The sequence below is a fragment of the Diuraphis noxia genome, unplaced genomic scaffold (genome assembly GCF_037042655.1).
Source record: "Diuraphis noxia isolate RWA-SAM2 unplaced genomic scaffold, SU_Dnox_SAM2 contig0001, whole genome shotgun sequence".
NCBI lineage: Eukaryota > Metazoa > Arthropoda > Insecta > Hemiptera > Aphididae > Diuraphis > Diuraphis noxia.
The window spans coordinates 43,251,789-43,264,680 of NW_028301711.1; the positions used below are offsets into that span (position 1 = coordinate 43,251,789).

The window sequence follows — 12,892 nt, forward strand, 5'->3', positions numbered from 1 at the left end:
TTAATACAAGGCTCTTAACATATTTTTACAATAGCAGTTGAAAAATAAAAGAAATTCATTGCCACAATTTTTTTTTTTAAGCATTCAAAGTTTGAATTTTGACAAAATACGTAAAAATCACGAAAATTCACAAATTATTTTAAACTAGAAATTCATAAAAAATTTTGTTTTTAAATCTAAGATTTGAAAATTTAATACAAGATTCCTTAAAAGTTTTTCAATCTTTATCACAAATAAAAAGTCCACCGGAAATTCAAATTAAATTTTTATGAGCATTTGAAATTCAAATTTTTACAACATTGGATTTTCACTTTTAGCAATTTCCTTATTTTGGTCTAACTCTAAAACAAATTACCACAGATACTTGAAATTTTGACTGAATGTTTATATAGACATTTTTGATATTTGATTAAATTTTCAAAATATTTAAATGTTTAATATAACAATAAATTGTTTTGAGCTGTTTACCGACATTTTAATTTTTCAACTTTTTTGGTTTTTTTTTCTATAAATATCGATAAAAATGTATTTGTTGGGTAGAAAAGCTTGAAAATTTAATACAAGGCTTCTAACACATTGTAACAATAGTGGTTAAAAAATGTTAAAAATACATAAGCACGATTTTTTTTTTATAAGCATCTAAAGTTCAAATTTTGACAAAATACGTAAAAATTACGGCAATGTTCAAATTATCTTAGATAGAAATTATTGAAAATTTTTTCTTTTTAAATCTAAGATTTGAAAATTTTTAATAATCTATAATATATCCTAGACAGATAAACCGTCTTCGCTCAGAATCGTTTTTCGTATACAATGATATAATATCATTGAATTCAAATTTAATTCCATCCATTACAGTAACCCACCTGTAACCTACTTTACAGCAGAGCGACATCCACGACTTACCCGCCTTTTTTAAAACCAAATAGGTACACTGTTTAAAATCTTTGTAAGATAAAAAAAAAACATTAAACAATGTACATTTACGTAAGAAAGTGGAAATTATGCATACAGCGTGAAACTCGATAAACAATGTTATGGCTGAAATGTTGAATGTATACTGTTGTTGTACGCGCAGACATTATTTAGTATTTCACAATAATTAGTATCAATGGATATAGTAAATCATATATTATAATTTACACTCTAGACGTTCCAATATGACATTATTCGTAGAAATGGTTTATTTGCTTATTATACCTTAGGACTTTCCAGTATATACATACCTGTCGATTCTTAGAACAAAATTATTTAGTGAAAGAGTTGTAGAAAAACACTGACGCACGCGGCACGTACAGTACAAGTCACTGCGAAGACATCGCGCTGGTGAACAGTATATAATGTATGCTAATTTGTATATACTTTTTGTCAATCCTACCAAAGGACCTAATGATGCTATAAAACTTCTGAAAACTGATTTTAATTCCTTATTATGTCTACTTAAGATCGATCAAGCCACATTTTAAGATTTTAGATTTAAATAAGGAATAATCAATACTTAAAATGTTTAATTTTTTTAAATATTCAAACCAAATTTAAAGGAGTTGGAGATCGAAATTTTGAAAAGTGGACAGATCGATCTCAAGTAAATATGTTGACAAAATTCAAATCAGTTTTCAGAAGTCTTATTACGTTAACAGTTCCATTGGTGTGATTAACAAAAAGATTAGTGTATTTTGGATGAAACCATTGACGTTTGCAATCCCCTTACAACACTACATGGCAAAAACTGTTTAGCGTGGAACGATTATACTCACTCTGTATTTATAGTAGAATTACCAATAGGCAATTTTAGGGAACAACTTTTTCCGTATCGTTAAGTTTTTATTATTTGGTTAACATAAATACAATTAATATTACCAGTTTAAGAACATTAGAATTCTTATTGTTTTTTTTCTGTTTGATTATTGAAAATTATTGGTAATTTGGTATATATGTGCTATCAAAAAATTGAAATCGCTACGACATAAATTAAGTTCTTCCTTATGCATTATGGGATTTTGATAATTAGTATTTACTATTACTATAAATACAAAAAGGGTATACTGTCCTGCGCAAAATAGTTTTTGCCATGTTGTGTATTTATAAAACGGAGACAGCACTTGTGGTTGTAGCGTCTTCTTATAGTCTTTGTATTTTAAAATTTTAAAATAAAAATGAATAAAAGTATAATATTTTATGAAAAGAAAATAATACCAACTTTCTTTTTTGAATAATTTTGTATGGTTTCCGTTGATTTTATTGTTTACACATTTATACATTTTATTTACGTGTGAAAAACACACCTATTTTATTGATTTCGGTTAATTCATTTTTTTTTTTTTCATGTAGTATGTACCTTCGGGGTGTAGGAAACTAGGAACGATATCGGGCGTCCGATAATTTCACATATCCAACTTTCCTGACTTCCACTAGTTGAGCCACCGGATCTGACCGGACAATCAGCCAAATAATAACAATTGTATAATACAGTCATAAATACTCGTGATAGATACTTCGGTATTTTGATTTTGGTGTATCGTGAGAATAACGTGTGCGTAGAATAGGATACACTATGACGGGTGTGTGTGTGTGAGTGCGTGCGTGCGTGTGTTGTGTGTGTGTGTGAACGCGTGTACGCGTGCGCGCGCGCTTGCTTACAATAACGTATTATATTATTATTATTATTATGCTGGAAAGCCGACTGGAATCCACCGGTTGCCGCCGCATCTTACCTGACGGCATTCGCGCGGCGGTCCCCTTATCGTCACCCGATTGGTCGGTCGTACGGTCGGTTTTTTCTCCTATACCTTTATACCGCGTGTGTTGCCGTCTTTGCGCGCTCTCGTGCGTGTGTGTGTATATGTGTATCGTTCAAGGCCAAAACGCCGTGGAGAGTCGGTTGTGTTTCATCCTGCTCGGCCGAGTGAGCGCGTTCGCGCGCGCGCAATTGTAACTACTCCTTCCAGTGGCAGCGTCAATTCCCTCCGTCAACGCCGCCGGTTGGCCGTTTGGCGTCAGCACCTCTGCGGCCCGTAGTCTAGTCTGTACTCTGTAGATTGTATTTCATTTACACGTCGGTACCTGGTTCGTGTTGTCGTCTACGCTGCTGTTTCTGGAACACTGCACGTCTCTTCTAACGGTAAACGCACTATACATTTTCTCTTTTCCCGGCCGATCTCGTTTTGCCCGTTTCAAGATGACTAACTTTTTTCCCTTACCGTTTTGGGCGGTCTCGTCGAATACTCGCGCCAAGCAGCTTTTTAATTTTTGAAAACATGACGCCGCATTTCCCCTCCCTCCCCATTGATCAAGCAGTAATTATTATTATTTCCCCCTTTGGCCTGTACGTTTCGTAATCGCCGCCCATTCGCCACGCTCGCCAGTCTGTAATATAATTTTAATAATAATAATTGTCGTTTGTGGAGGGAAAGTAGAACGTTGTTTGTTGTTATTTAACTCGTGCGACGCACACACGTAATAGCTCTTTCCACACCGGCAATCGTTCGCCACAGTACGCGACGCGCGCACATCACATTATCATACGCATTTAACGAACGAGAGGCCGCGGCCGCTCTCTTTTCACATACATTTTTTTTTGTTCAAATCCGATTCAGAATTTTTTCCGGTTAACCGGTCAATAGTCCTCAACGTTCTACGGTACATATCTCGATATAGTCGGTAAACCGAAACCTAAATCATCGCGGCGTCGTTTTATTTCTATTCTTTTCCCGCTGGATTCAATTATTATTAAATTGCTTTTTTAACATTTTTTTTTCACTAACCCAACATAAAGCTTCGCCGTATGCGTGTCGGTAATTGCGCGGGCCATTTTAACCGGTACGACCCGCGTGGATCGATTTACTTATTTTAATAGTAGGACTAGTAGGTGCTATTATTACTTCAAAATGTGTAGAAATTGTATTACCTATAATCGTTGTACACTTGTAGCTTTCGTAATTTTTTATTTTGTTTCCTTTTGTATTTATACACCAATCTCGACCGGTACGGTAAGTTGGCGTGTGAAGTCGTTTTCTCAAGAACCGAGTCTTTGGTAAAACCCATTTTTTCGTAGCGTGTAAATTCATTGAATTACTATATATTAATATGTATTTATGTGCGTGCGTGATTTAAACGGATTTTGTTTTTCACGAATGCATACTGCCGCCCAGCGTGTGACTGCGATGTAAACGATGCGTAATCTACAATGGTTAGACGGTCCGTGAGTGTATTTCTAGGAGACACTGAATATTCAAAGTTGTGACTAGATCTACACTCATCAACTGCTTACCTGTTTCGTGACGACTTACGTGCATCAAGTTTATTTTTTTGCGGTCAGTCTGCTGTAAAATAATTGGTTATACGCTACATGTTGTTGTATAACTTATTATTATATTATACTTTGGTATTTCGTTACAATTATTATGTGAATGTTTTTTTTTTTTATACAAAAATTTCGTGAATTTAGATTTTTGTATAAATTGTACATTTATATTTATTACGTAATGTGTTGTGTCTCATACATAATATCGTCTCGTATACGTTTTGGTTTCATGCGTAAACTAAAAATATACCATTGTATGTACGTAATACACGTACATTGTGGGGAATAATTCCCAACTTATTTATACATGGTTATTTTCGTAATTTAATGCTACGATTTTGTTCTCTATAAATATTAGTTAGTATCTTATCTGAATTATTATTTGTGTTATCAAATTTTCCTTTTAAATTTACACTACTAAAATTTTAACATAACGGAATTATAAAATAAAAAGTTTTGTGTTTTTATTAATGTTGTTTTATACTGTTGTATTGTTAAATTGTTTAAATATTATTATTATTATTATTAATTTAATGTTTACAAATTAGCGAAAAGAATCTGAATCTAATTTGTCGTTCACAAAACAAAAAAGATATGATTCCATCATACCTAGTCACTAAATCGTCTGATAAGAATATAATAATCGTATATGCATTATGAAATTAAAGTTCATTTGACATTCTTTAGACTACAAAATCAAGAAATAGAAACAGAAATAAATGAATGAAGATAACAGTAAATTACTGTCAATAATCCTAGTAAAATAATAAAAATAAATAAAAATTTTCCAAATTATTATATAATTGTATCTTACTATGTAGATTAAAAACTTACAAATCCCTATAAAGTATCTTAATAAGTTCAAATGCTAAGACTTGTGATTATTTTTAGTGTCTACTAGCTCTAAAATACTCTTGATGAAATGAACTGATTCGTTGCAATTAATACCAAAGTATAAAATACCATATGGTATTTTCGTTATTGTTATTGTCGTTAAATAATAAGAAAAAAAATAAATATCAATTTAATAAAGCTGATGGTCAGTTATATAGTGGTTATTGATTAATATTCGCTATTCAATTTTATTATAAATTATAATGTATAGAGATATATTTGAATATATAAGGTTATAATGATTTGTATAAGTTATTTTGGTCTGCAACATTTGGTATCATGGGCGTGTAGAACGTGTTACAGTACACCTTGCAAAATTTTCATTTTAAACAATTGTCAATAATAATATTAAATTTAGATCTAATATTCTTTATTTTCATTATCAATAAAACAGCGTCTAAAATATTTTAAATTATTATGAAATAACTGTTATTATATAGAAACAATATATTTTATCTTACTGAATTTAGCTCAAGTAACCCCTACTAAAATAATTCTGCACGCCCTATGAAAATTCCTGCGCAAGCCTATGTTTGGTATTAAAACATTATGTAGCTATGTATATAAATGAATTTACAAGTTTAGAAGTAAGAAATCGGAATGATTATTACTGGACAGCTTTGTTATTATTTGGTTCAGTGCGTTTAAATAATATCAATAATATAATAAATATTATGTTTACTAAATAATCTCTGTAACCAGAAACTGGTGATAACTATCTGCTTGGTAGCCAGGATTATCTTTATAAATATATTATTGTTTAAAACATTTCTATATAGAATAGTTGGTTGTAATTAAGATTGATTTGAAACTTAAATAAGATAGGTTGCCTTATACATATTTTTTTATTTTTTATAAAGTTTTTTTAAGCTCGAAGAATGTTCAATTTTTTTCATCGTATTCATCCAATGGTTCTGAAGACTGCATATGAAATACAATCATTTAACATTTGACAAGTACTACGCCGTACGACATTTAAATAATAATAATTAAAATATTTTCTCATTCGTTAACGATCTTCAACAGCTGTGAGATATACACGCTATGTTCGTTAAAAGTTAACATTTATTCTTGCAGAATCAATTCGACCAATTATCACAATACTACCGCCTATGATATAATTTAAAAAATACTGTTTATTGAATCAACTGGTTTTGATTTAATTTAACTATTTGATGTGTTCCCTTATTATCCCTCTGCAAAACGAATCATATTAAGGACATGATAAATATCATTCAATGATAAATTCGCGCATTTATTAATTGTTCTTTGTTATTATATTAATAATATTAATTTCTAGTAAAAGAAACTTGATATTTATTATTTTGTAAGATTCACAAGGATTATAAAACTATAATTTATGAGTATGTTGAACTTGTGCGTGTTAAACGAGGTTTTTATCGCTTGTATATTATAATCAAAAATTATCTGATTGGTTTTTATTTTTTAAAACATTTTATGTTATAGCTTTTATTAGTGAATAAATTAAGAATACTCGTAAAGATTTTAGCATGGAAAACAGATATTTTAGAAATCACAGATATACAGTACACTTGTGCGTTCCTATAAAACCGTAGAATAAGATGCGACTTCTAAATCATATAATTTGTGCATACCATAAATGATTACTACAGTTTAAAATTGTCTTTTCTTATTTTTAAAATAATTTTTATGTGTATATTTGAATAGGTAGGTACTACAGACTACGGGCATTAGATTATTATAAAACACAGATTAAAAATAAATGTAAAAAATGCGTCATTCCTTCCACTGAGCTTAATTTAATTTTGTAATAACTTAAATGTCGTCATCTTTAAAATTGAGATTAATGAATGAATACATTTTTTTTTGACGATTTAGAAACTTTACTTACATCATTTATGTTTTGTAAACAAATTTTAATTTGTATAAATAAACTAATATATTTTGAAAGACGTGAATACCTGATTTAACGGTTCAATACTATGATTTATCCGTAACACTTTACCTAAAAAAGATAAATATCAGTTGTAGTATTATACTAGTATGACACGTCATAGTCCTATGTCTTTATTTGCCTACCAAATTGAATACTTTTCTAAATAATACAAGCATTGAATGATATTATAATTTTTATTCTTTTTATATACTTGAACCTTTGTGTTTTTTATAATAATAATATTCGATTTATACTTTTTGAAAATCAGATTATGTTGAATTGACAAATATGCTTGTTACGTTTCAGAGTACACTTGGAACCAATATTATACAAATCGAAAATGAATTCAAAGTATCCGACGTTATTGACGGAGATGATTTAAAAGAGTATGTATAATTTTATTTTAGTTACGATCTTATGTTATTGTTGTTCATTTAAGTATTTTGGTTTTATGTTATTTTAATATTTAAATTATTCTGTTGGTCCGATATCCTAGCTATTGCCCGTCCATGTATACGTAGAAGGCGAACCGAGTCGGCTATATATAACTATATAAATATCAACATTTGTACAAAATATATCAGTACAAGTAGTATATAACTCTTACTACTACTAAGTACTAATAATAATTTTAAGAAATGCGTGTTGGAAAATTTATAATTTAATTTGGTTAGAAACATTAGAGTACATCAAAGCTTCAGTTATTGTATCTCATTTAATGTTAATTAGTTGCTTGGATAATAACTATTAAATATTACTTATTCATGGTAAGTGTCGCACTAAATATTTTCCGTTGTAAATGTGTATAATATTCACGTACACTCGTATACATAATATATTGTATTATAAGAGTGTGATTATACGTCGGTAAAATGAAACACAAATGTATGTACTTTGTTTGAATTTGAAATTGCTAAGCCAGATTCTTTATAAGATTTTCTTGCAGTTTATAGATCCGAAGCTGTTTTGAACTGTTTATCTGCAGACTGATGATTTACCTAGCATGCTGACTTACCCTCTTTTTTTCAATAATGCAGTTATTCGAAATCTGATTCTTGAAAATTTTAAATATACTTAAATGCCACATTTTAAATTCTAAAGATTTTTGTACTACCTAGTTAAGGTGTGTCATATGTAGATATAAGTACTTCTGTTTTTCAAGTGATGAAATTGCCTAAAATTCTCCATTTTCTGTTGTAATTTATTTAGATGAACATTTTTCTAAAAATGTGAATTTATCTAAATCAAAATTAAAACGAGTAATTTTTTTAATTTAACTTTGTTAAATCATTAAGTCATTCGCATGTTACATTTTTACGATTTAGCGATAAATCGCTTTTATAGCAAATTGAAACATAATATTTTGTTTACTGCAATTAATCGTAGTTCTGAAGCCTGTCATTAAACATGTGTCAGCTTTTTCGGAAAGGATAGCTGTTGCAGTTTTTAATGTTTCTAATACGGAACATAAGCTATGCAGATTACTATAAATTGTAACCACAATTACAAAATATGTACACCTCCACTCATTAAACACATAATAATTGTGCAAACAATAATTAACTAAAATCGGTTGGTAAAAAATTTTTACTCAACGTTTAAAATGTCAAAAAAATTGTATTTTGGTCATAAAAAAAAGTAATGTGACCTTATATCCAATCTTGTATCACATTAAATCACATCAAACCTTAAGTATTAAATAACAATATTATTAATTCATTACAATTTTTTGTGTTTTTAACTTCATATGTATTATTTACATTTAAAATAATTATTTATCTTTCGTCATTCAAAAAATATTAGAACTATAGTCATATAGTAGACATTTCAAGTTTAGTTAACCTATTTAGTATTTTTACTTCACAGTTGCTTTTTATGACCTAATAATTATTGTATACAAGCACCTGGCGTAGTGGTGTCAACCTCTAAAAGACAATCTATATATTATGTTCATCGGTTGCTCTAATTGACTTGTGCAGTACATTACACCTGTCTATTGATGATACTCAAGGTAGTTCACGGACACTACCTTTGTACAAGTGTTCATTTTATGATATACTTAACCCGTATCCATATTAAATTACTATTTATTACTATGATAAGGTATTATAAATAAGGACCTGGGCATTATAAAATGTGTCATAATTATGTTTTACTATTGTTTTGTTGAAATGTTGGTTTATTTTCACGAAGGACTTATTTTGATTAATAAACATATTAAACAGGTAATCTCGAAAGAAACTTCGTATATGCGTATAGTTGGAAATATGTAGAGTATAATTTTGTACACGTCATATTTACAGTATACTTAACGATGTAACTCCGTGATGAATCTTAATTTCTAACCTAACGAAATATAGATCCACGATTAATATTGTTATTATAATTTAGAGAAAATGAGATTTCTACTGCTGGAGATGTCACATGCAATTTTGGCCTAGGAAATGTTAACAAAAATGATTCGTTGGCCAAGGTAGAAACAGTGTGCTTAATGAAACACGATTTATGGGACAATTTTATATTTGGTCATGTTAATTATCAAAAATTTGACGATCATGTCCAGGATTTAGTGGACGATATCGTTCGGAAGAATAACCTTAAACCTGTAACATCATTATCTGGATTGTACTGCGGAAACGACGTAAGTACAAACTATGTACTTCTGTAGGATATAAACTATAAATTCGTACATTATAAGTACATTTGTAGGTACACTTATATATACTGTGTATGTGTGCTTCTTTTTACAGTTATTATTTATTATCTTGAAAATATTTTTCGATATTATTTGAAATTATTTCAAAACAGAATGTTTGATAATAATAATATTTTTATTATTTAGGTATTATCGTTATCATTTTGTTTTTTGAATGACATCATATAATATGTTATAATATTTTTGATTTCATGTTCCGAATCAAAATAATATATTTCTGAATATTTCTATGCAGATACGTAACTCATGCTTATAACTTGGAAAATGATATGACCTAATTATATAACTACTCGTTTGAAATTCGGTATTTATGTATTGAAATACTATGAAATAAATTATTCTCCAATATATGAAATAAAAAGATATTGTCATTAAAATAATTAAAAATATAAAAATTGTAATGATAAAGTAGTAAAAAAATACTGTTTTATGTATACTTCAAATTATATGCAAACAAAAGATACTTTTAAAAGGCTTATTTAAGAGGACGCCACACCCGCATGTGTTGTCTTCGTCTTTCAAGTACGTAACATGGCAAATTTTATGCTCAGCAGTTCCAATTTAGCTCCGTTAGTTTACAACTTAGAGTAAATTGACCTCTTATATAAATTAAAGGTAACATTATTATCTAGGTTTTCACAGAGGCTTTTTATTATATTTCAATTTTGAAGCAACTTATGAGTATTTTTAAAACTGTGAATTGCTTGTATATCTTAAAATACTCATAACTCGCTTCAAAATTGAAATATAATAAAAAGCCTCAGTGAAAACCTAGATAATAATGTTACCTTTAATTCTTATAAGAGGTCAATTTACTCTAAGCTGTAAACTAACGGAGCTAAATTGGAACTGCTGAGCATAAAATTTTCCATGTTACGCACTTGAAAGACGAAGACAACACATGCGGGTGTGGCGTTCTCTTAAGAAATGGTTAGTATTTTTGGAGATAGAACCAACCTGTGTATATGTAAGTATTGTTTAAAAATAACTGACATACTGCAGTGCTCAAATGGGAAAAATAATAAAAAAAAATTGTACTCTCCTAGTACGAGAAAAAGTAGTTTATATGTTTATGTGTGTTATTTTTTATATTGTGTACTTAAATGGAGCTATATAATATTATTATCTATAACAATAATAACGATGTGTTGTTTGAATTATAATAATTAATGATTGTTGATTTACATTATTTTATATTTCAGACACAAATAACGATATCTGGTAGTTTGCGATTAATTAAAAAAGAATTGTTTCTCGATTCCCTGCATGGTTTTATAAAACTCGATTTATCTGAAGCTGAACAGCCATTAAAGTCATTGTTTGTGAACCAGATTATTGTTATTACCGGGACCAATCCGGATACTAAAGTTTTCAAAGTCAAACAATTTTATGCTGATGCTTCACTGCCGTTGTCAAATAAATTACCGAGCTTTTCAAAAGGTTGTTGTTATTAATATATATTTCCATGCAATTATACAGCCATTTGCATTAATGATTTAAAACTTATGAAAATATTTTGTGATGTAAATTACTTCTTATAGGTAATCTAAACTTAATGGTTGCCGCCGGACCGTTTTTTAGCGAGTTGTCTCCTCATGGAAAGTTGTTGAAATCTCTGGTACAAAAAACAATTGAGTTTGAAGCACAGTTGCTGATATTGTTAGGCCCAATATTTGATGCAGATTTCGGGACGCAGCTGAACAAAACAACATCGGAAGATATTCAAAAATGCTATGACGAAGTGTTAGAAGCTATATTGAAACCGTTATTTAGGTTTGTAACTAGTTACATGTATACATTTATATACACAGACAATTAATTTTACTGTATTTTTATCTAATCCTAGCAATCCAGCAACTCAAAACATAAAATTATTAGTATTTAGTTCGTGGAAAGATTCTGAAAATTATGCTTTCTATCCAACTCCTCCAAATTTTGATTCGAGCTTGCCAAATTTATATCCCAACAACGTTTATATGGTGTCTGATCCAAGTGTGTTTTCTGTCAATGACATAATAATTGCCGGTAACGCGAGTGATTCTCTTATGGGTCTACACGTTTCAGCAATTAACCAAACTAAGTGAGTTCACTAGCATTTATGTGGTCAGTATTTTACATACAGAATATGTCCCTAAATCATAACTGGAATTATAAAATTTAATTTTTGTATAATTCACATTTTAAACTAGAAAAATGTTAGTAGATAAGTTCATCATTGTGTGTTCTAATTTTTATTTTTTTTTCTATAGAGAAGAAATGTTTACTAAACTAGTCAAACAAATTATATGGCAACGATGTTTGCATCCTTCATACATTGCTAACCCTAATGTTCCTGTGGACCACCTACTGTGGTTAGAACATTGTACATTGCAGCAAAACACTCCGCACATTATATTGACATCTTCTCAACTCCGAACATTTATACGAGTAATAATTATTAATGTTAAATATATAATAAATATTATTTTTTTTTTTACTTGAAATTGTAAACGTAATTCATAAAACTAATTTACATAAATTTTTGATTAAGTAATTATTTTATTTCAGGTGGTTGAGGGTTGTTTGGTTATCAACGTTGGACAGTTAGTCAAACATAACTCCCAAAAACAAGTAGTAGCAGGAACGTATGGTCAAATTCAAATTGCACCTCCGAAAAATGATAGTTGGTCAACTCAGACTAATGTTTCAGCCGAAATCGTTCATATTTAATAATAAGCAATATATTATTTATTTTTTTTACTTTTATTTCTTTGTAAATAAATTTTTATTTTTATAAACAATCATAATATAAATGAATAAATCATATATAATATGCTAAAAATAGTTGAAGACATTTGAAAACCGCATAATTGATAAATTTCTGCCTGGATTAAAATTTTTATTTACTGAAGTTATTTTATACAAGCCAAATAAAATGCTCAAAATAGTATTAGAAATAAATATGTAAAAACTTAAACAATGAAATACAAGAGAAACAATTTTTGTTTAATAATTATTAAATATCATTACTATTAAATAACTAATATTAAAAAAGCGAGTAAGTAAGTGGATGTCGTTCTGC

General features: G+C 29.1%; 1 protein-coding gene across 1 annotated transcript in view; it reads left to right on the forward strand.

Moving 5' to 3' along the window:
* PolA2 (DNA polymerase alpha subunit B) overlaps positions 1-12,652 on the forward strand; it is a 21,348-nt gene extending 8,696 nt beyond the window's left edge. Inside the window, exons 4-10 of the mRNA XM_015510388.2 lie at positions 7,422-7,501; positions 9,507-9,756; positions 11,034-11,271; positions 11,373-11,604; positions 11,678-11,911; positions 12,081-12,258; positions 12,379-12,652. Of these exons, the coding sequence (XP_015365874.2) occupies positions 7,422-7,501; positions 9,507-9,756; positions 11,034-11,271; positions 11,373-11,604; positions 11,678-11,911; positions 12,081-12,258; positions 12,379-12,540 (1,374 nt within the window). The 3' untranslated portion in view covers positions 12,541-12,652. The remainder of the gene's footprint in view (positions 1-7,421; positions 7,502-9,506; positions 9,757-11,033; positions 11,272-11,372; positions 11,605-11,677; positions 11,912-12,080; positions 12,259-12,378) is intronic.
* The last annotated feature ends 240 nt before the right edge of the window (positions 12,653-12,892 follow it).